General features: G+C 48.7%; 1 protein-coding gene across 1 annotated transcript in view; it reads left to right on the top strand.

Moving 5' to 3' along the window:
- LOC125459569 (tetraspanin-18-like) overlaps positions 1-23,379 on the top strand; it is a 73,710-nt gene that overhangs the window by 39,390 nt on the left and 10,941 nt on the right. The window contains exons 3-5 of the mRNA XM_048546169.2: positions 1,533-1,727; positions 3,554-3,628; positions 11,713-11,811. Coding sequence (XP_048402126.1) covers positions 1,533-1,727; positions 3,554-3,628; positions 11,713-11,811 — 369 coding nt within the window. The remainder of the gene's footprint in view (positions 1-1,532; positions 1,728-3,553; positions 3,629-11,712; positions 11,812-23,379) is intronic.

Here is a 23,379-nt window from a genome sequence, read left to right as displayed (position 1 = left end):
CATAGAATTATGTACCTGAACCCCTAGATCTACCAGTTCCACAGCACTCCCAAGGCTTTACTTTTAATTATATAAGCGCTGACCTTGTTTGTTTTAGAAAAATGCAATTCCTTACATTTATCCAAATTAAACTCTTTCTGGCACTCCTCAGCCCACTGACCTAATTAATATCTTTTTGCAGTCTGTCGCTTACTTCTTCACTACCAAGTGCACTGTCATCTACAACTTCTGAATCATGCTTTTTGCATTCATTTATTGACCTGTATCACAAACGGCAATGGACCTAATACTGAGCCTGTAGAACACTACTGGAAACAGTCTTCCAGTCACACAAATACCCATTGACCATTACCCTGTGCTTCTGAGCCAAACTTGAATTCAGTTTGCAACTTTTCCTTGGATCCCATTGTCTTTTACTTTCGCGGCCCATCTGCCCCAAAGGTCCTTGTCAAAAGCCTTGCAAAAATCCACACAAACATTTCAAATATGCTATGTTAATTGACCCACCTTGTTACTGCCTCAGTATATTCAATTATATTGTGCACATAACAAGCTGCTAAACTGTGTCTTTCTAAATGAAGATTTATTCCTGTTGAATATGTTTCAACAATTTTCCCATCCCTGAGTTAGGCTATAAAGATTTTGGTCTATCAATTTCTCCCTTTTTAAATAATGGCATGATGTTAATTATCCTACAGTCCCTTTGCACTATGCATGCACCTGGAGGGTATTAGAAAGTGCATCTGTTATTTGCATCCTTAACAGCCTAGGATTCATTTCATCTGTGCTTGGGAACCTTTCTACTTTCAGAGGTGTTAAACTCCTTGATATTTCCCTTCATGATGTTAATTTCAGCCAATATTTTGCACTACTCCTTGTTGATTGTAATCTTTGTACTCTCCTTCTTTTCTGGGAAGACAGATGTAAAGTGTTCTCACATAGTATCAGAGATAATGGGATGTTCTCACATAGGTTAGCTTTAAATTTTAATTGCTGATGTATTTTTGTGCCTTCTCTTTAGTAGCCTATTTTGCTTTTCCATTTCAGCACAATTACAGCTTTAGGTTTTTAGCAGCGCTTTGGGCCCTTAGTATTTGTCAGAATTTTTCTCTATCTTCTCCTTAGATTTCCTTGTGATCCAGGATCTCTGGATTTGTTAGTTCTACCCTTTATCATTAAGGAAACACACATGCTCTGACCCCTCAAGATAGCCTTCTTGAATGTTTCCCTGTAAGTTGATAATGATTTACCTTTGAGTATCTGTTTTCAGTTAATTTTAGCTCAATCAAATCTCAGTTCAGTATAAATAACTTCTTACAACTTGAAAACTTTTATCCCTGGTCTATCTTTGCTTTTTTTTCAATATAACCACCATAATCCAACTGAATCAAGATCGCTTTTGGCAAAGTGTTCCCCAACTGATAGTCCTTCCATCTGACCAACTCTATTCTCAAAACCTATGCTCTGCTTGTGTTGGATTTTTTTTTACAGCATAATGGGATCGGCCTGATGCTTGTGTCATTGTGTTACAGTTAAGTGGACTTCTCCTCCTGGCAGTTGCACTACTGCTGTTACTCCACCCCTCTGAACTTAGACACATTGTGTCAATCAATACGGTGATCTTCGCTGGAACAGTTTACGTTATTATTTTATCTATTGTGCTCCTCATTCTTGGAATACTGGGAAGCGTTGCAGCCTACCGGGAAAGCAGGGGTCTGTTGATGCTTGTAAGTCTGCCTTGTTTTCTTCAGTTCATGCTTTCTTGCAATTTATAAAGTTAATAACGTTATAGGTTAAGCATGATGTTGGTGTGTCAATGTGTCAGAATGTGCAGTGATGAACACTCTTTCCATGAATCACAGATCCCACAGTCTCAGTGGGATCACCAGGCACTTGGGGTTTGCTGATGTCTTGCCGCTAGGGATCAGGTGGATTTATAAAGCCCCACTGAGCGAAGAAGAGGCACAGCTAAAACTCAAGTTGGTACTTCCACAACCAACCCACCCTGTCCTCCAGAACAATTATTCTCAAGGGTGGATATTGTCATGTAAGGGTGTTGAGAGGCAGGAATTATAGGGAAAGTAGCTTTAGCTGTTATCAATGCCAGAGAAGAGCTCATTTACCTGCTCTATTTGGGTCAGTTCCCTGTTCACCATGTCACTGTTCAATGCTGATGATTTAAATGCTTTCAAAACCAACTAATGGACAGTAAGCTGCCCCCAGGGAAATGATGCCACCCTTTACAGCAGAATATGGATAGACTGGAGAGTTGAGCAGATAAATGGCAGATGGAGTTCAATCTGGGCAAATGCAAGGTGATGCATTTTGGAAGATCAAATTCAAGGGCAAACTATACAGTAAATGGAAAAGTCTGAGGGAAAATTGATGAACAGAAAGATCTGGGTGTTCAGGTCCATTGTTCCCTGAAGGTGACAACACAAGTCAATAGGGTGGTCAAGAAGGCATATGGCATGCTTTCCTTCATTGGGCGGGGTATTGAGTACAAGAGTTGGCAGGTCATGTTGCAGTTGTATAGGACTTTGGTTAGGCCACATTTGGAGTACTGTGTACAGTTCTGGTCGCCACATTACCAAAACGATGTGGATGCTTTGGAGAGGGTGCAGAGGAGGTTCACCAGGATGTTGCCTGGTATGGAGGGCGCTAGCTATGAAGAGAGGTTGAGTAGATTAGGATTATTTTCATTAGAAAGACGGAGATTGAGAGGGGACCTGATTGAGGTCTACAAAATCATGAGGGGTATAGACAGGGTGGATAGCAAGAAGCTTTTTCCCAGAGTGGGGTACTCAATTACTAGGGGCCATGAGATCAAAGTGAGAGGAGGAAAGTTTCAGGGAGATATGCGTGGAAAGTTCTTTACACAGAGGGTGGTGGGTGCCTGGAATGTGTTGCCAGTGGAGGTGGTGGACACAGACATGTTAGCATCTTTTAAGATATATTTGGACAGGTACATGGATGGGCAGGGAGCAAATGGACACAGACCCTTAGAAAATAGATGACAGGTTAGACAGAGGATCTTGATCGGCGCTGGCTTGGAGGGCCGAAGGGCCTGTTCCTGTGCTGTAATTTTCTTTGTCCCTCTTTTCTTTGTTCTTTCTCCCCCACCCCCTCACACACACTGCCAGAGATCCGATCAATGGTCAGCCAGACTAAGAGAGCATTCAGTCCAGAGTGTAACTTCAAAACCATCTGACAAGTGGCAAAACCGAATTAACCCATTCAACTAACTCTTTACAAGAACTGCCCAGTGCTCCAATCCTTGGGATTTCTGGTATCCTCTTTAAGGGAGATCTGTTAATGAGTCTGATTTCAGTCTGCTCTGGTGGGCATCTCGGTGTCCATTTTAGGTGAACATTCACTTACAGCCATATCACCTGCTCTGTGCAACTTAGAAACCACTGAGTATTCTGTGGATCATTGCCATAACAATGAAAGAGGTGAGGTGAGAAACCTGAAATGGAGATGTGGCTATAGAATGTATTTCTAGTGTTTGCCATCTTTGCAGTACCTGAAATGAGAGTGGTCTGTCTTTCAGTTCTTCATGCTAATTCTGGTGGTCTTCATGGTCGAGCTGGGTGCTGCCATTAGTGCTTTACTCTTCAAGTATCAAGTAAGTGCTCATCAGAACAAACATGAGGACCTCATACAAACCACAAATCTGAGCAAGCAGAGACTTTCGAGCCTGCTCACCATTATAGACATAGACAATAGACAATAGGTGCTGGAGTAGGCCATTCGGCCCTTCGATCCAGCACCACCATTCATTATGATCATGGCAGATCATCCACAATTAGTAACCTCTTCCTGCCTTCTCCCCATAACGCTTGATTCCACTATCTTTAAGAGCTCTATCCATCTCTTTTTCTTGAAAGTATCCAGACAGTTGGCCTCCACTGCCTTCTGGGGCAGAGCATTCCATATATCCACCACTCTCTGGGTGAAGAGGTTTTTCCTCAACTCTGTTCTAAATGGCCTACCCCTTACTTTTAAACTGTGTCCTCTGGTTCTGCACTCACCCATCAGCAGAAACGTGCTTCCTGCCTCCACAGTGTCCAATCGCTTAATAATCTTATATGTCTCAATCAAATCCCCTCTCATCCTTCTAAACTCAAGGGTATACAAGACCAGTCGCTCCAATCTTTTGACATATGATAATCCCGCCATTCCAGGAATTGACCTCGTGAACCTATGCTGCACTCCCTCAAAAGCAAGAATGTCCTTCCTCAAATTTGGAGACCAGAACTGCACACAACATTCCAGATGCGGTCTCACCAAGGCCCTGTACAGCTGCAGAAGGACCTCTTTGCTCCTATACTCAATTCCTCTTGTCATGAAGGCCAGCATGCTATTAGTTTTTTTCACTGCCCGCTGTACCTGCATGCTTGCTTTCATTGACTGATGTACAAGAACACCTAGATCTCATTGTACTTCCCCTTTACCTAACTTGACTCCATTGAGATAGTAATCTGCCTTCCTGTTCTTGCCACCAAAGTGGATAACCACACATTTATCCACATTAAACTGCATCTGCCATGCATCCGCCCACTCACCTAGCCTGTCCAAGTCACCCTGTATTCTCATAACATCCTCCTCACATTTCACACTGCCACCCAGCTTTGTGTCATCAGCAAATTTGCTAATATTACTTTTAATGCCTTCGTCTATATCATTAATGTATATTGTAAACAGCTGCCGTCCCAGCACTAAACCTTGTGGTACCCCACTGGTCACCGCCTGCATTCTGAAACGGACCCGTTTGTCACTGCTCTTTGCTTCCTGTCAGCCAGCCAATTTCCAATCCAAGTCAGTATTTTGCCCCCAATACCATGTGCCCTAATTTTGTTCACCAATTTCCTATGCGGGACTTTATCAAAGGCTTTCTGAAAGTCCAGGTACACTACATCCACTGGTTCTCCCTTGTCCATCTTCATAGATACATCCTCAAAAAATTGAGGAATTATCATTAAATATCACCATGACTGACTCCTGACCTAGAATCCACTTTTCCCCACCTTGCCTTGTTATTACAATGTCAAAAGATCTACTGATGTCAGCCTTGAACATAATCTACATTCTGGACTAAAGAATTCCAAAGATATACCTTAGTGCTAAATATCCCCTTATCCTGAGTCTATTCCCCCCTTGACCCGTAGAATCCCTACAGTGTCGGAGCAGGACATTTGGCTCATCAAGTCCACACTGAATCTCTAAAGACCATCCCACCCAGACCCAAACCCCCACCCTAACTCTGTAACCCTGCATTTCCCATTGACTGGCCTATATATCCCTGGGCACTATGGGCAACGTAGCATGGCCAATCCACCTAATCAGCACATACTTGGACTGTGGGAGGAAACTGGAGCACCCGGACAAAACCCTCAAAGGCATGGGGAGAGTATGAAAACTCCGCATAGACAACTACCCAATGCTGGAACCAAAGCTGGGTCCTTGGCATTGTGAAGCAGCAGTGCTAACTACTGAGCCACAGTGCTGCCCCTAGTTCAAGACTTTCTACCCAGCACTGGTGATTGGACCTATAGCTGTCTGGACCCTAATTCCACTCCAAAGCATCTTCACCTCTCTGCTTTTCCTTCTAAAGTCACACACCTTAAAACGTACGCTCATCAGCTTGTCTAATATCTCTTAATATGGGGACGTGTCAAATTTTATTTCGTAACATTGCCACTGGGACTGGGTATCTCACTTGGCTGCATGGCTTGTAGATGGTTCTCACTAAAGTCATCAAAGCCAGTTTATTTCTTGTTCCAGCTGAGATAGACTTGGAACCTGCTTTCCCTGCTCCCCTCGAATATTGATGGCGTGGGTTTATTTCCAGCAGGGCTATTTATCTGATATGACAATACTAAGTATTATCCCTCATAACATAAGGAGCTGACTGTACATATTGTGCTATTGAAGAATCCAATGGGCATTTATTATAGCTCAATATTATGTGCAGAAATTACATTCATAGCTACAATATTGCCTTGTCTAGCAATATGCGATAGACTACACAGGGCAGCGTGTTTCCATTAACTGGTCACGCTTCAGATGATCTCCAAAAAGGTGGAATATGGGACCTTTATGTCCTAATAAGATCACATGCAATGATCCAGTGACAATATCATGAGTATGTCTTTTAATGGTACACTGACATACTTACTGTGAGATATAGAATCATAGAGTCATATAGCACGGAAACAGACCCTTCTGTCCAATCAGTCCATGCTGAACACAAAGCAAACTAGTCCCACCTGCTTGTTCCTGGCCCATATCCCTCCAAACATTTCCTATTCACGTACTTATCTAAATGTCTTTTAAACATTGTAATTGATCATGTGAAATCCTTTGTCCAAAAATGAAAAAAGTCCAGATTTACATGGTTATGCAAAAGGGTGTGTTGTTAATGCAATAATTTTACAAACAGGTAAAACAACATTTACAAAACTAACATTTCAAACTTCAAAGCAATTTTTTCGAGGTTAACAACTCCCCTGATTTGTTGACTGTATATGTGTCTGGACGGGTGTACATTGTATTCAGTTGCTCTTCATTGACTATAGGTTGTCTTGTTGTTAGTTGCTGTCACTCAGCATCACCGCACAGTCATCATTGTTCTTTCTCGCTGTTTTAGAGGACAATTGTTGTATTGGACATTACTCTGAGCTGACGTCTGGTCCTGTGCAATGTAGCTTCATGATCATGATGGTTTTGCATGATCTGAACTGGCTGCATATTCCAGAACTCTTTACTGCTGTCCAAGTTTTAGTATTTGTTTTTCTAAATTCCACTATGTCCAGTGCATAGTTTCAATAGTTTTTCATCTGCTCAGTCATCATTATTCCTCTGTCTTTAAAAAAGAATGTCTTGTCCCTTGGAATGTTTTGCTAATTGGTTGTTGGGTCAATCTGCTTTCTTAGCATTGCTTATGCTGGGGATGATATCCATTCACTCCCTGCTGGCATTGCAGCAAGTTAGTTCAAAAATGTCGCTTTGTTGCTTAGCTCTTGGTGAGCACTGATGTGATAGTACATACCAGGTATACTTGTCATTCGGTATGAGGATTGTGAGGTGAAAAGTGATGTAGTCCCCACTTACCGCATGGGTCTTGAAACAGTTTGCCAGCAGTGCATTGTCAAACATTATCCATTCTGGGATGCTGAATAAACTGAAAACAGCATTCCTACGAAGGCAGCAGTTTCAATGGTCGTGTTACTAAGTTGTTGAGCAATGGGAGATTTAGAGTAAGCAGTTACAAGGATGTAATCTGCCCCATGCACTATGAATAGGTCTATTGTCACTTCAGTCGAAGGACATTAAGTGGATGTAGAAGTTCTCTCTATTGTTGGGATTAATATGCTGCACTGCATTCATGACTCATTGAATATCTCAAACCATCCTTGGCCAGCTCATACAGGCGGGTTTTATGAGTTCAGTGCCCATGAGTCCCTGGAGTATCATGGACATGATAAGTTGAGTTTGCTCTAATTGCTCATTCAGGGAATGAGGTCTTCATTAATATGTATTTGGCTTTGGGGATTATCTGCTTTTGAAAATAACGTGTCATGATGCACCGAGTTCATCTCTGTGTGGCCACAATGGACGAATCCTCTTAAAAACCTCTTCAATACTGTCAGGCCTTCTGTGTTTTGGGCACTTTGACCAGTTTCCACTTAAACTTGTTTGACTTGGGTATTATACTTGTGAAATGAACAAAAGGAGTGAAGGTCTTACGTGGAAAGGCTGAGGGACTTGAGGCTGTTTTCATTAGAGAGAAGAAGGTTGAGAAGTGACTTAATTGAAACATATAAAATAATCAGAGGGTTAGATAGGGTGGATAGGGAGAGCCTTTTTCCTAGGATGGTGACAGCGAGCACGAGGGGGCTTAGCTTTAAATTGAGGGGTGAAAGATATAGGAGAGATGTCAGAGGTTGTTTCTTTACTCAGAGTAGTAAGGGAATGGAACTCTTTGCCTGCAACGGTAGTAGATTCACCAACTTTAGGTACATTTAAGGTGTCATTGGATAAGCATATGGACGTACGTGGAATAGTGTAAGTTAGATGGGCTTGTAATCGGTATGACAGGTCGGCACAACATCGAAGGCCGAAGGGCCTGTACTGTGCTGTTATGTTCTATGTTCTAAAAGGGTCAGAGTCAACTAGCTGTTCATTACATTGCATTCACAAAATGTATTAAAGTCATAAAGGTGCCATATGGCCAAATATTATCTAAAACCCTGTTCTTTCCCAATAAAATTCCTGATTCTTTCTTTAATAGTTCTACCAATTGCAAAGTTAAGTCTTGGGTGCAATCCTTGTCTAAATTACTGCTGGCTACCAGACTAGGACCAGGTACAACCCAGGCAATTAAACTTGGGCAGGCTGTGGAGTCAGCTCTGATAAACTTGGCGAAGGTTGGTTTTGCACAAGCTCGTTTTCTCTCCCTCTCTCTCCAAGTGGTTGGAATTCTGCTGCTGGGCCAGGTCAAGTCTTCACTGAGGTAATAGTCCTCAGCCAATCATTCTTGCAGGTCAAGGTTATGGCAGCCAATGGAATTCCCAATGTCATATACGAAAGACTCTGAGGCTACCCTGGTTTTCCAGCCTCAGATATTTCAAGGACATGCACCCCTCTCCAGATATGGTCATGGTGGGAATTCAGGGCATCAGTGAGTTTGCCCACCATGCTCCAATGCATGGCCTCATTCCTTAGTGCAAGTCTGGGCTTGTCCTTCCCTCCCTTTGTCCTGTGTGTGTGCTTTATGCTTGAGCTGTTCTGAAAGTTCCATCAGGCCTAACTACTGAAAGGTTGCCCATTCTGGATGTGGGCCTATCCATTTAGGATCTAGGCTAACTGATCATAATACCGGATAATAATCTTCAACAAATCTATTGGTGGCTCATCTTCAGCAGTTGCTGGTTACAATGGACCTTGGCCTTAGTATACAGATCAACCTTGAGAATGTCTTCAATTTTATTGTCTGGAGCTTCCAGAGATTTTTCTGTGGGCTGAATAATCTGCCCAGTATGTCAGACATAAGCATTCTTGCACCTGGCTTACATCTCACATCAAAGTCGTATCTTTCCAGATCATTAACTGTTGGCTCATATATTGTGATTTAACTCTCATGATTTGTGGCTATACTGAGATCTGTACAATACTGGCAGTACCGCCACTGCTGGGTGATTCATTGCTGCCAGTTAAAAGACTTCAAGAAATAAAGCCATGTTTATTTATTGGCATTGCTGTGTGACTCTGCCAGTGCATGGAATTGGTTATTCATTACATACTGTGAAACAGTTTCTCATAGGCTGGACCATGGAGCAGCAATTGCTGTGTTTCAGTTTGAGTTCTGTTACTATGTTGGCTCTAGCTCCCATGTTGATTTTAGCTTTTCATGCTTATTCTTCTGCCTTTCCATGACTTATGGTTGCCAAAGTTTCTGATCATCTTGTTCCACTGACATAGTTATCAATGTGGAAATCTTCACCACCTTCTGAAATGTGCCTTTTACTTGGTTCAGTCTGAATTTCATGGGTATGTTTCTGTTAGTGCACATTTTCCAGAAACATGCTGACAATGCTTTTTTTCTTCTTTATTCTTTCATGGATGTGGGTGTGACTTGCAAGGCCATTGTATGTTGCTTATCCCTAATTGCCCCATACCTAATTGGCTTGTCAGGCCATTTCGGAGGGCAGTTGAGAGTAAACCACATTACTCATGAAAAAGAGAAAGAACTTATGTTCTGACTTGTCCATGCTGATCAAGTTTCCTGAACTAAACTAATCCCACTTGCCTGCATTTGGCCCATATCCTTCAAAATCTTTGCTATCGATGCGCCTATCCAAATGCATTTTAAATATTGTAACTGTACCTGATTCTACCACTTCCTCTGGCAGTTCATTCCATATGTGCACTATCGTCTGTGTGAAAAGTTTGCCCCTCAAGTCCCTTTTAAATCTTTCCCCTCCTACCTTAAAAACATGCCCCCCCAGTTTTGAACTCCTCCACTATAGGTAAAAGTCCTTTGCTGTTCACCTTATCCATGCCCCTCATGATTTTATAAACCTCTATAAGGTCACCCCTCCTATGCTCCAGTGAAAGGAGTCCTAACCTATTCAGCATTTCCTTATAACTGAAACCCTCCAGTTGGGCCATGCAAAATTGCCCCATAATGAACACACTGATCCTCTGAAATGGGGAATGATATGCAGGATAGGTGCATTAGCAGGATTACAGGGATAGGCTAGGGGGATAGATCAGGGTGGAATTCTCATCAGAGGATCGGTGTGGATTTGTTGGACTGAATGGCCTGTTTCCACACACTGGGGATTCTATTTAAAAACAAAACCTCACCAGCAATAGTAGAGTTGTAATAGCCAGAAATGGTAAATCCTATGGCTTTGATGGTCTTCTAGCTGAATTCTTCAAAGCTGGTGGGCATGTGCTCACATCAGGAATCTAGGAGGAAAAGGAACTCCCCAATATAATTATGTCTCTATTGTAACCATCTTCAAAAAGGGCCATAAACCATACTGTGGAAACTGTATTATGGTCTTGTTCGCAGCAGGGTCAATGCTGATCCTCCTTCCTTTGGCAGAGGAAGGCTTCTGGTCTTCCAGAAGAATGCCTGACTGGGTTCATGACATAATTCCCAAGCTGCATCTTTGTGACAATGCCTGTGATAACAAGGGCCATGTCATGCAGCATACACTGCATAATAAATAAGTCATTGGTGCTCATTTTCCAACCTCTGCTTACCTCTGACAATGACTGCTTTTGCTCCTGCAAGCCTGCCCCACACGCAGTGTCCAAATCATTGTTGCCAGCACCTTGTTCATCCCTCCGGCCCCAACTTCTCTTCAGCATATCCCTTTTCCTTCCTCCTGCAGTTGGGCAGTCTCTGCAGAGATATGCATATAAATCTACAGCCAATAGGGAAATGAAAAAATACTGGAAAATTTCCTGCCTTAGTTGAATGAAACCTAAGCAGGAGATCACATTTGCCCAGGTTTATCAAAAGCTAGTCCCGCTCCCTCTTGAAAATATACAGAGGATTGACCTTACCAGGGGCAACACAACTGTCTAACAAATGACTCATCTCCCAATGATAAGATAATTCCCACTGCTGGCTGATTTTAATGTGTATGTCTTCCTCAACATGATATATCAATAAGGAGGCTGTCCTTCGCTAACGAAATCAACTCTATGTCTCTGCTGCTAAGAAAGCAATAGGCTGAGGTCTTTGAGCCTTGCTGACTAGATAGCTTTCTTTAAGCTGGAAGATTTGCTCTCCTAGACCTTTTCAAGAACAATATATCACCCAGGGTGTAGGGATCTAATACTGGGCAGATGTGACCTGACCCAGTGATCTCTTCAGTTTCCAGATGTGGTCTATTAAATTATCCTGAAGATTCTATTCAGACCAGCCAGGTCCCTGTTAGCTTCAGCATCCTCCACATTAGTCATGAACTTTCAGTTATCTGAGCACACAGAAATGTGAATCATTTGTTTTTTTCTCCCCCAATCCTTTTACAGTTATTCCCTGTTAGAATCTATCAACATGCCTTGCATTTATCAGGATTAAACCCTTTGTGCTGCACTGTCCTGGCACTGCTGTTGATTTGTTTGCATTGTTAAAAAAGTGAATTTGCTGCTATCACTTCTATTCCTGCAATCTATTTTGTTTTCCAGTTGACAAAGGACTATTTTGAAGATGATCTGGTAAATTACTATACTGGAGACAATCAGACCAATAGTTACACAGCCATTTCCAATTCCATCATGATCTCAGTAAGTTCATCTCATTGAATCTCTCCTCACCAATGCAGTGGGTATGTCTCTTTTTGAACTTAAATATTGTCTACCTACAAGAGGGAATTGAATGCCAGATTAAAGATATTTCCAAAAAGGTTCAATTCATTATCTGTTTTGCATTCTTTCCCCAAGTCCTAGCTCCACAAGTTGGCCAAATGTTTCTTTCTCAGCTCTTCCCCAAGCCTGTTTTCATAATTTTGTTTATCCCAGTAAAGGATGTGCCCTAATATAAATGAAAAATGCTGCCCTTACAGTGAATTTGAGCCTTGGTCCAAGCTTGATGTCCAAACTCAAATGGTAGAGCTTCAGGTCTTGCGTATATAGGGCATTGTATTTGTTCGAACATATGGAATAGGAGCAGATGTAGAGCCCCATGTCTACTCCATCTCTCAATAAGATTAAGGCTGATGTGTTTGTGCTTTGAATTCCACATTCCAATCCTGATTGTCCTTGATTCCCTGCCTAACAAGAACCAATCCATATCTGTCTTGCAAACAATCAATGATCCCACCTCTAACAATCCTCTCCAGAAGAGAGCTCCAAACCCTCTGACAGGAAAAGAAATTCTCCATATCTCTGTATTAAATGGGCGGCTCCATGATTTTAAGACAATGCCCGATAATTCTGGACTGACACAGAAGGGGAAGCCTCCTTTTTCTCATTCACTTTGTCACGACCATTTTACACACTTCAATCAAATCAGCCCTCACTTTTCTAAACAGCAGCAGAAAGGATTCTAATCTGTCCAACCCATCTTCATGAAATATTCTGCTCATTCATATATTCCACCTTTGAAATTACAATCTATTTAATCAAAAGTCTGCTTTTTCACCCAACCCCCAAACATGAACAACTCCACATTTCTCACTTTATCTTCCAGGTTTTTGCCCCCCTCGCAACCTATCTATATATATTTATCTATTTGAAAATTCCTTATGTCTTGTTCACAACATATGTTCCTATGTATCTTTGTGTCACCTGCAAATTTAGCTATCTTACCTTCACTCCCCTCATCTAAGTCATTGACGTGAATTTTAAGTATTTGAGTCTAAGCATAGATCTACATAGGACTCTACTTGTTTAATCCTGCCAATCAAAGACATATTTCTGCATACGTTCTGTTTTCTACTGGCCAGCCAAACTCCTTTCTGTGCCAATATGTTACAATGAGCAATCTTTCATATGGCATCTTATTAAATGCTTTCTGAAAGCCCAAGTACAATATGACTACAGGTTCTCCGTTATCCACAACCCATGTAACATCATCAAATAATTCCAATAAATTGGTTAGACTTGATATTCCTTCCTTGAAAACATGTTGACCTTTCCTGGTTACCTTGAATTTTTCTAACTGACCAGCTATTAACTCTTTGATGACATTACTGCAGCCCACAAGATGTATCTAAAACTAACCCTTGATGGATGTGAGTTTGCTCGCTGAGCTGGAAGGTTACTTTTCAGACGTTTTGTCACTTTTTTTTAAATTTGAAAAAATATACTTTATTCATAAGATGAACAAAAAATAAAACATTTATACACCTACCCAGTCATGCAAGCCGCTCCGGGTTACCCAGGGGGTACGTACACCAACTAAAGGAAAAAAACAAACAAAGAAGCAACAAAACAAAGCAAAGAAAATACCCCGGCAGTCGTCACCCCGCACAGTCCCAGTCGGCCCCCTGACCAGTTGGGGAAGGCGCCAGCTGAGCCCAGTTACCAGATAGGGCCCTTTTTTCTATTCTGGATGAGGTGTTTCATACCGTGGTCTTTCCCTACCGTGCCTTGGCGGCGGCCACCCCAAGCTTTAGCGCATCCCTCAGCATGTAGTCCTGGACCTTGGAGTGCGCCAGTGGTGTTTGCGTACTGAGGATCTACGCACAGCTTGATGCAGCCGCACACAAAGGTAGCCGTCAGGGAGAGGGTGGCGTTCGGTATGCCCTTTCCCACATTTTCCAGGTCTTTGTACGTGGTGTCCCTGCGGACCCGGTCCATTCTTGACCCTCAAATGAAGTGGAAGATGGCCTGGGTGACCGCAGCGGCACAGGTCCAGGGAATAGGCCAGGCCTGCGCCACATACAACAGTACCAAAAGCCCCTCGCACCTGACAACCAGATTCTTACACGCGATGGAGAGGGAACGGAGCGTCCACCTGCCCAGCTTCTGCTTCAGCTTGGTGATACGTTCCTCCCAAGTCTTAGTGCACGCCCCAGCTCCACCGAACCAAACACCCAGCATCTTCAGGCAGTCTGTCCTGATGGTGAAGGGGATGAAGGAGCGGTCGTCCCAGTTCCCGAAGAACATGACCTTGCTCTTACCCCTATTGACTTTGGCACCCGAGGCCAGTTCAAACTGGCTGCAGATGTCCAACAGCCTACTCACCGACCGACAATCGGTGCAGAAGATGGCGACGTCGTCCATATACAGGGAGGTCTTGACCTGAAGGCCTCCCCTGCCTGGGATAGTCACGCCCTTCAGGCTCACGTCCTTCCTGATGGATGCGGCAAAGGGGTCCACACAGCACACGAACAAGGCAGGAGAGAGCAGGCAGCCCTGCCTGACTCCAGATCTGACGGGAAAACTGCCCGATTCCCACCCGTTGATCGAGACTACGCTAACGATGTTGGTGTAGAGCAGCCGGATCCAATTGTGGATGCCCTCCCCGAACCCTAATTTGGAGAGGACGTCCCTCATGTAAGCATGAGCGACCCTGTCGAAGGCCTTCTCCTGGTCCAGGCTGACGAGGCAGGTGTCCACCCGTCTGTCCTGCACGTAGGCGATCGTATCCCTGACGAGTGCGAGGCTCTCAGCGATCTTCCTGCCTGGCACAGCACAGGTTTGGTCAGGGTGAATCACCGACTCCAGGACAGACCTGACCCGTTTGGCTATGACCTTGGCCAGGATTTTGTAGTCCACATTCAATAGTGAAATGGGACGCCAATTCTTAATTTCTTCCCTCTCCCCCTTCCTCTCGTAAATGAGGGTGATGATGCCCTTCCTCATGGACTTGCGCATTTCCCCTGCCCGAAGCGCACTATCGTACACCTCCAGCAGGTCCTGGCCGACCAGGTCCCACAGAGCGGAATACAGCTCGACCGGTAAGCCGTCGCTCCCGGGAGTCTTATTCCTCTCCAAGGGCTTGAGGGCTGTGGTCAGCTCGTCCAGGGATATCGGCCGGTCCAGCCACTCCCTCGTGCCGACATCTAAGACCTCCGTGATAGACGACAGGAACGACTCCGAGGCCGTGCTGTCCGTGGGCTTCGTGTCGTACAGTCCGGCATAGAATGATCTGCTGATCCTCAAAATGTCGGGCCGAGACAACGTCACCGAGCCGTCGTCCTCCTTCAGCCGTCTAAGCACAGACCTCTCTTTGTGCACCTTCTGAAAGAAGAAACGCGAGCATGTCTCCTCCTGCTCCACGGAGCGGACCCTGGACCGGAAGATTATCCTGGAGGTCTCCGCGGCGAAGAGCGAGGCTTGCTGGCCCCTTACCTCGTGGAGGTCCTCCGTGACATCGATGCACATCAACTGCAGAAGGAGCAGGTTCTGTACTCTTTTCTGGAGTCGCGACAGCTTTCCCAGCCTCTCTCTCGCCCTCCGAACACCCTTGAGGACAAAGAACCTCTTGATGTTCTCCTTCACCGTCTCCCACCAGTCGCCCGGAGACTCAAAGAGGAGTTTCATGGTTCTCCAACCGGCGTAAGCCCTCTTAAGCTCCTTGATGTTCTCTGGGGTCAACAGAGTCGTGTTGAGCTTCCACGTCCCCTTGCCGGCTGGCTGGTCGTCCTGTAAGTGACAGTCAGCCAGCAGGAGGCAGTGGTCAGAGAAGAACACCGGCTCGACGCCAGTGGACCTGACCGAGAAAGCCCATGACACAAACCGGAAGTCTATCCTTGAGCGAATAGACCTTGTCTGGCCACGACCAGGTGTACCTCCGCTGCGCTCCGTCTGCAGGGGTGCTGAAGACGTTGAGCAGCTTGGCGTCCCTAACCGTGCCCATCAGGAATCTGGACGTGATGTCCAGTTGACTCCCCCCACCCGCTGTCCCCACGCCGGATCTTCCATCTGCATCAATGATGCAGTTGAAGTCTCCGCCTACGGTGACCGGCCTGGACGTAGCCAGCAGGGGTGGAAGCCACTGCAGGACGGCCAACCGCTCACTCCGTACCGCTGGGGCGTACACCTTGATCAGCCTCAGGGGACCATTCCTGTAGGTGCATTCAGCTACTAGGAGGCGCCCCCCCCCACCACCTCCTGAACTTGAGAGATGGTGAAGTTGCGCCCCCGCAGCAGAATAGCCAGGCACGAGGAGCGACAGTCGTTACCCCCCGACCAGATCGAAGGCCCACAGGTCCACGCACCGGACCATTTCCCACACCTGCTGAGGTGCGGTATCCCGCACTCCTGCAGAAACAGGAGGTCCGCCTTGACGGTGGTCAGGTAGGCCAACGTGGACACACATCTTGCGGTGGACTTGACACTGCGCACATTAATGCTCGCAACTCGTACCCCCATTTTGGGCAGTGACCGCAGTACCCTCCCCAAGTCCAAGGCCCAGCCCCTCCATCTGTTTCTTCATGCCCATTGCCCGGGCTAACTGCTGGACGCTCTCCGGGCTCAGGAAACCGTCCGCACTGCCTTCCGGGTGGCATCCCCCCGTCGGGGGTATGGAGGCAGGAGAGTCCGGCTCTGGGTCAGGCTGGGGACGCGCTGTTTCCTCCTTCCCACCTGGAAGTTTTGGGGGGGCCCTCCAGGGCCCCAGCGGCACGTGACTGGGTGTCAGAGGGAGCCTCAGGACGCCTCCCATCACCTGGAAGCGGGGTGCTGCTTTCCTTCCCCCTTGAGATCTTTAGCTTCTGCTTTGGGCGGGCCCTCTCTGAATCCTCCTCGTCAGAGGAGCTCTTATAGCCCCCCTGTAGCTGCCTCTTCCCGCCTGATGGTTGTGGTTCCTGGGCCTGCCGACATGCCTTCCTCCTTGCTTTCCGGACCGTCGTCCACTCCCCTGGGTCGCCTGTCGCCGCCTCTATCGACTCCAGGTTGTCGGAGGTGTGGGGGGGGGGGGGTAGTGGAGCCTGGAGGGGTGCTTTGCTGGCCTCGGGCCCATCCTGCGGGGCTGGGCCCTCCTGCACGACTTGGCCCTCCTGCACATTAGTGGAGTCCTTGCAGGGCCCTGGTGCCTTCCTCTCCTCCGGGGGGACTGGCCCCACATTGCCCCTGCCGGCGACCTGGGCATATGTGGTTCCTCGCCGCGGGCATGCCCTATAGAGGTGGCCCGCTTCCCCGCAAAGGTTGCAGCTTTTGTCTTGTGGGCAATCCTTTGTAAGGTGTCCCTCCTCCCTGCAGTTCCTGCAGATGGTGGCTTTGCAGTCGGCTGCCACGGGCATGGCAGACTTTAGGTTGCCCTGCGTAGGTCAGGTAGCCATTGCTCCCGCCGATCGCGAAGCTGGACACCAACACCGGAAATTACATCACCAACCCAAGGAAACCGAACCAGATAAATAGAAAGCGGGACATAACACCAGTGCTTTCTCGGAGGCTCACTGATGATGTTACCTAGAATGGTGATGAAACCTCTGGGAACAAACCTTCCAGCGCAGTGAACCAGCTTACATCTGGAACAAAATAAAGACCCACTCATCTGCGGACCGAGAGGAGGAGAGCGCTGTGTTGGAGGTGGAAGGAAGACGTCGGGTTGGCTGTGCACTCCTGCAACTGGTGGATCTTAATGCTGGCTTCGGCCTAATGCTGGTTCAGGGGAGCAGCCAACCTGCAACGATGGCTGCGGCAAGTGCTTGTGCCCCAGGTCAGGGGGTCCGGAACACCGTCCGTGTTCCCGTGAAGAAGGTGGATGAAGGTGCATCTGTGGACCGCACCTTCTTCGTGAAGAGGGTCCTGTTGGACTGTTGTGGGTTCGCTGCTGCGGACATTTACTACCTGCAGGATTTCCCCGGAGGAGGTTTTCACGATGTAACCATCAGGAGTGCCAAGCTTTGCAAGCGCTTCCTGGAGGTTTTCAAGGAGAAAGGAGGTGAAGGCCCCCTCTCTGTATTGACCGCTGTCTCGCTGTTCATGATGCCAGCGCAGAGGAGCCGTATGGTGACTGTACACATGTACAACCCGCATGTGCCAGCAGTTGATGTCCTGACCTTCTTTGGAAGGTACGTGAAGGTGGAAGGGGACCTAAGCGACATCATGGACCCCTTTGGCATCTGGACCAGTAAGAGGCAGGTCAAGGTGACGCTGAGGATGGGCGCGGACGGGAACATTGTACACCCACGGTCCAGCTTCGTGATCGGCGGGAGCAATGGCTACCTGACCTACGCAGGGCAACCTAAAGTCTGCCATGCCTGTGGTAGGTCAGATCACATGGCGGCCGACTGTAAAGCCACCATCTGCAGGAACTGCAGGGAGGAGGGACACCTTGCAAGGGATTGCCCACAAGAAAAAAGCTGCAACCTTTGCTGGGAAGCGTGCCACCTCAATAGGGCATGCCCGCGGCGGGGAACCAACTACGCCCAGGTCGCTGGCAGGGGCAATGTGGGGCCAGTCCCCCTGGAGGAGAGGAAGGCACAAGGGCCCTGCAAGGACCCCACTAATGTGCAGGAGGTCCAGGTCATGCAGGAGGGCACAGCCCCGCAGGATTGGCCCGAGGCCAGCAAAGCGCCCCTCCAGGCTCCGCTACCCCAACCCACCCACACCCGCACCCACCCCCCCCCCCACCCCCCCCCACCCCCGACAACCCGGAGTCGATGGAGGCGGCGACAGGCGACCCAGGGGAGTGGATGACGGTCCGGAAAGCAAGGAGGAAAGCGCGTCGGCGGGCCCAGGAACCACAACCATCAGGCGGGAAGAGGCAGCTACAGGGGAGCTATAAGAGCTCCTCTGACGAGGGAGATTCAGAGAGGGCCCACCCAAAGCAGAAGCTAAAGATCACAAGGGAGAAGGAAAGCAGCACTCCGCTTCCAGGTGACAGGAGGCGTCCTGAGGCTCCCTCTGACGCCCAGTCACGTGCCGCTGAGGCCGTGGAGGGCCCCCCGGTACTTCCAGGCGGGAAGGAGGAAACAGCGCGTCCCCAGCCTGACCCAGAGCCGGACTCTCCTGCCTCCGTACCCCCGACGGGGGAATGCCACCCGGAAGGCAGCACGGACGGTTTCCTGAGCCCGGAGAGCATCCAGCAGTTAGCCCGGACAATGGACATGAAGGAACAGATGGAGGGGCTGGACCTTGGACTTGGGGAGGGTGCTGCGGTCACTGCCCAAAATGGGGGTATGAGTTGCGAGCATTAATGTGTGCAGCATCAAGTCCACCGCAAGATGTTGGCCTACCTGACCACCGTCAAGGCGGACCTCCTGTTTCTGCAGGAGTGCGGGATACCGCACCTCGGCAGGTACGGGAAATGGTCCGGCGCCTGGACCTGTGGGCCTTCGATCTGGTCAGGGGGTAATGACTGTCGCTCCTCGGGCCTGGCTATTCTGCTGCGGGGGCGCAACTTCACCATCTCTCAAGTTCAGGAGGTGGTGGGGGGGGCGCCTCCTAGTGGCTGACGTCACCTACAGGAACGGTCCCCTGAGGCTGATCAAGGTGTACGCCCCAGCGGTACGGAGTGAGCGGTTGGCCGTCCTGCAGTGGCTTCCACCCCTGCTGGTTACGTCCAGGCTGGTCACCCTAGACGGAGACTTCAACTGCATCATCGATGCAAATGGAAGACCCGGCGTGGGGACAGCGGGTGGGGGGAGTCAACTGGACGTCACGTCCAGATTCCTGATGGGCACGGTGAGGGACGCCAAGCTGCTCGACGTCTTCAGCACTCCTGCAGACGGAGCGCAGCAGAGGTACACCTGGTCGCGGCCAGACGGGGTCTATTCGCTCAAGGATAGACTTCCTGTTTGTGTCATGGGCGTTCTCGGTCAGGTCCACCGGAGTCGAGCCGGTGTTCTTCTCTGACCACTGCCTCCTGCTGGCTGACTGTCACTTACAGGACGACCAGCCAGCCGGCAAGGGGACGTGGAAGCTCAACATGACTCTGTTGACCCCAGAGAACGTCGAGGAGCTTAAGAGGGATTACGCCGGTTGGAGAACCGTGAAACCCCTCTTTGAGTCTCCGGGCGACTGGTGGGAGACGGTGAAGGAGAACATCAAGAGGTTCCTTGTCCTCAAGGGTGTTCGGAAGGCGAGAGAGAGGCTGGGAAAGCTGTCGCAACTCCAGAAAAGGGTGCAGAACCTGCTCCTTCTGCAGTTGATGGGAGTCGATGTCATGGAGGACCTCCGCAAGGTGAGGGGCCAGCAAGCCTTGCTCTTCGCCGCAGAGGCCTCCAGGATAATCTTCCGGTCCAGGGTCCGCTCCGTGGAGCAGGACGAGATGTGCTCGCGTTGCTAATTCTGTGCTTAGCCGGCTGAAGGAGGACGACGGCTCGGTGACGTCGTCTCGGCCCGACATTTTGAGGATCAGCAGATCCTTCTATGCCGGGCTGTACGACACGAAGCCCACGGACAGCACGGCCTCGGAGTCATTCCTGTCGTCTATCACGGAGGTCTTAGATGACGGCACGAGGGAGTGGCTACACTGGCCGATATCCCTGGACGAGCTGACCACAGCCCTCAAGCCCTTGGAGAGGAATAAGACTCCTGGGAGCGACGGCTTACCGGTCGAGCTGTATTCCGCTCTGTGGGACCTGGTCGGCCAGGACCTGCTGGAGGTGTACGATAGTGCGCTTCGGGCAGGGGAAATGCGCAAGTCCATGAGGAAGGGCATCATCACCCTCATTTACAAGAGGAATGGGGAGAGGGAAGAAATTAAGAATTGGCGTCCCATTTCACTATTGAACGTGGACTACAAAATCCTGGCCAAGGTCATAGCCAACCGGGTCAGGTCTGTCCTGGAGTCAGTGATTCACCCTGACCAAACTTGTGCTGTGCCGGGCAGGAAGATCGCTGAGAGCCTTGTACTCATCAGGGGTACGATCGCCTACATGCAGGACAGGCGGGTGGACACTTGCCTCGTCAGCCTGGACCAGGAGAAGGCCTTCGACAGGGTCGCTCATGCTTACATGAGGGACGTCCTCTCCAAATTAGGGTTCGGGGAGGGCATCCGCAATTGGATCCGGCTGCTCTACACCAACATCATTAGCGCAGTCTCAATCAACGGGTGGGAATTGGACAGTTTTCCTGTCAGATCTGGAGTCAGGCAGGGCTGCCCGCTCTCTCCTGCCTTGTTCGTGTGCTGTGTGGACCCCTTTGCCGCATCCATCAGGAAGGACGTGAGCCTGAAGGGCGTGACTATCCCAGGCAGCAGAGGCCTTCAGGTCAAGACCTCCCTGTATATGGACGACGTCGCCATCTTCTGCACCGATTGTCGGTCGGTGAGTAGGCTGTTGGGCATCTGCGGCCAGTTTGAACTGGCCTCGGGTGCCAAAGTCAATAGGGGTAAGAGCGAGGTCATGTTCTTCGGGAACTGGGACGACCGCTCCTTCATCCCCTTCAACGTCAGGACAGACTACCTGAAGGTGCTGGGTGTTTGGTTCGGTGGAGCTGGGGCGTGCACTAAGACTTGGGAGGAGCGTATCACCAAACTGAAACAGAAGCTGGGCAGGTGGACGCTCCGGTCCCTCTCCATCGTGGGTAAGAACCTGGTTGTCAGGTGCGAGGGGCCTTTGGTATTGTTGTATGTGATGCAGGCCTGGCCTATTCCCTGGACCTGTGCCGCTGCGGTCACCCGGGCCATCTTCCACTTCATTTGGGGGTTGAGGATGGACCGGGTCCGCAGGGACACCACGTACAAAGACCTGGAAAATGGGGGAACGGGCGTACCGAACGCCACCCTCTCCCTGACGGCAACCTTTGTGTGCGGCTTCATCCAGCTGTGCGTAGATCCTCAGTACGCAAACGCCAAGTGTCACTACTTACTGAGGTTCTAACTGTCCCCGGTGTTGCGAAGGATGGGCCTGGCCTTGTTGCTGCGGAACGCTCCAAGTAGTTGGGCCGTCCCGCACCACCTGTCCTTCGTGGAGAAATTTTTGAAGGGAAACACCTTTGACCACAAGGCCGTCAGGCAGTGGTCAGCACGTAGTATCCTTGAGACCCTTCGGGAAAAGGAGAGGGTGTATCCCGTCGTGTGGTTCCCCACGCAGACTGCCAAAGTCGTTTGGCAGAATGTCTCATCGCCAGAACTTTCAAACAAGCACAAGGACATTGCTTGGCTGATGGTGAGAGGGGCTCTGCCAGTGAGATCGTTTATGCATGCCCGGAATCTCTGCGCCACCGGACGCTGCCCTCGAGGCAGCTGCTGGGGGGACAAGACTGTTGATCACCTCCTTCTGGAGTGTGCCTGTGCGCAGGAGGTCTGGAGGAGGATGCAGTGGTATTTGTCGAGGTTCGTCCCGAGCAGCACCGTGACGTGGGGCTCCGTGCTCTACGGGCTGTTTCCCGGGACGCACACCGAGACCAACATCAACTGCGCCTGGAGGACCATCAATGCAGTGAAAGACGCTCTTTGGTCTGCCCGCAACTTGCTGGTCTGCCAGCTGAAAGAACTGACCCCGACCAAATGTTGCAGACTGGCGCACTCCAAGGTCCAGGACTACGTGCTGAGGGACGCGCTAAAGGTTGGGGTAGCCGCCGCCAAGGCGCAGTGGGGAAAGACCCTGGTATGAAACCCCTCATCCAGAATAGAAGAAAGGCCCTATCTGGTAACTGGGCCCAGCTGGCGCCTTCCCCAACTGGTCAGGGGGCCAACTGGGACTGTGAGGGGTGACGACTGCTGGGGTATTTGCTTTGTTTCTTTTTTCTTCTTTCGTTGGAGTACGTACCCCCTGGGTAGCCCGGACCGGCTTGCATGACTGGGTAAGTGTATAAATATGTTTTATTTTTTGTACATCTTATGACTAAAGTATATTTTTTCAAATAAAAAAAAGTGACGAAATGTCTGAAAACTAACCTTCCAGCTCAGCGAGCAAACTCACATCCAGAATCTCAACCTGAGCTACAAATCTTCTCAAAACTCACTAACCCTTTAGATATTTCCTAATCGACTCGTTCAGACTTGTTACGACACATCTCTGGAGCAGGTGAGACTTGAACCTCGGACTCTTGTTCCAGAAGTAGGGACGTTACCACTGTCAAAGCCCTTCAGCCTTGTCCCTCTTGGCTAATGCGGGATATGGAATACATGTGAGAATTAGTACTGTAGGCTAGGTCCATATATTAGGGGCGGCACGGTGGCACAGTGGTTAGCACTGCTGTCTTGCAGCACCAGGGACCCAGGTTCAATTCTGGCCTTGGGTGTCTGTCTGTGTGGAGTTTGCACATTCTCCCCATATCTGCACGGGTTTCCTCCAGGTGCTCCAGTTTCCTCCCACAGTCCAAAGACATGCGGGTTAGGTGGACTGGTCATGCTAAATTGCCCATAGTGTTCAGGATGTGTAGCTTAGGTGGGTTATAGGGAGAATGAGTCAGTGTGGGATGCACTGAGGTTCAGTGTGGCCTTGTTGGGCCAAAGGGCCTGTTTCCACACTGCAGGGATTCTAATTCAAATATAATAATTTCTAAAGA

This window comes from Stegostoma tigrinum, chromosome 17 (genome assembly GCF_030684315.1).
Source record: "Stegostoma tigrinum isolate sSteTig4 chromosome 17, sSteTig4.hap1, whole genome shotgun sequence".
Classification (NCBI taxonomy): Eukaryota; Metazoa; Chordata; class Chondrichthyes; order Orectolobiformes; family Stegostomatidae; genus Stegostoma; species Stegostoma tigrinum.
This window is presented reverse-complemented; position numbering and strand designations above follow the sequence as displayed.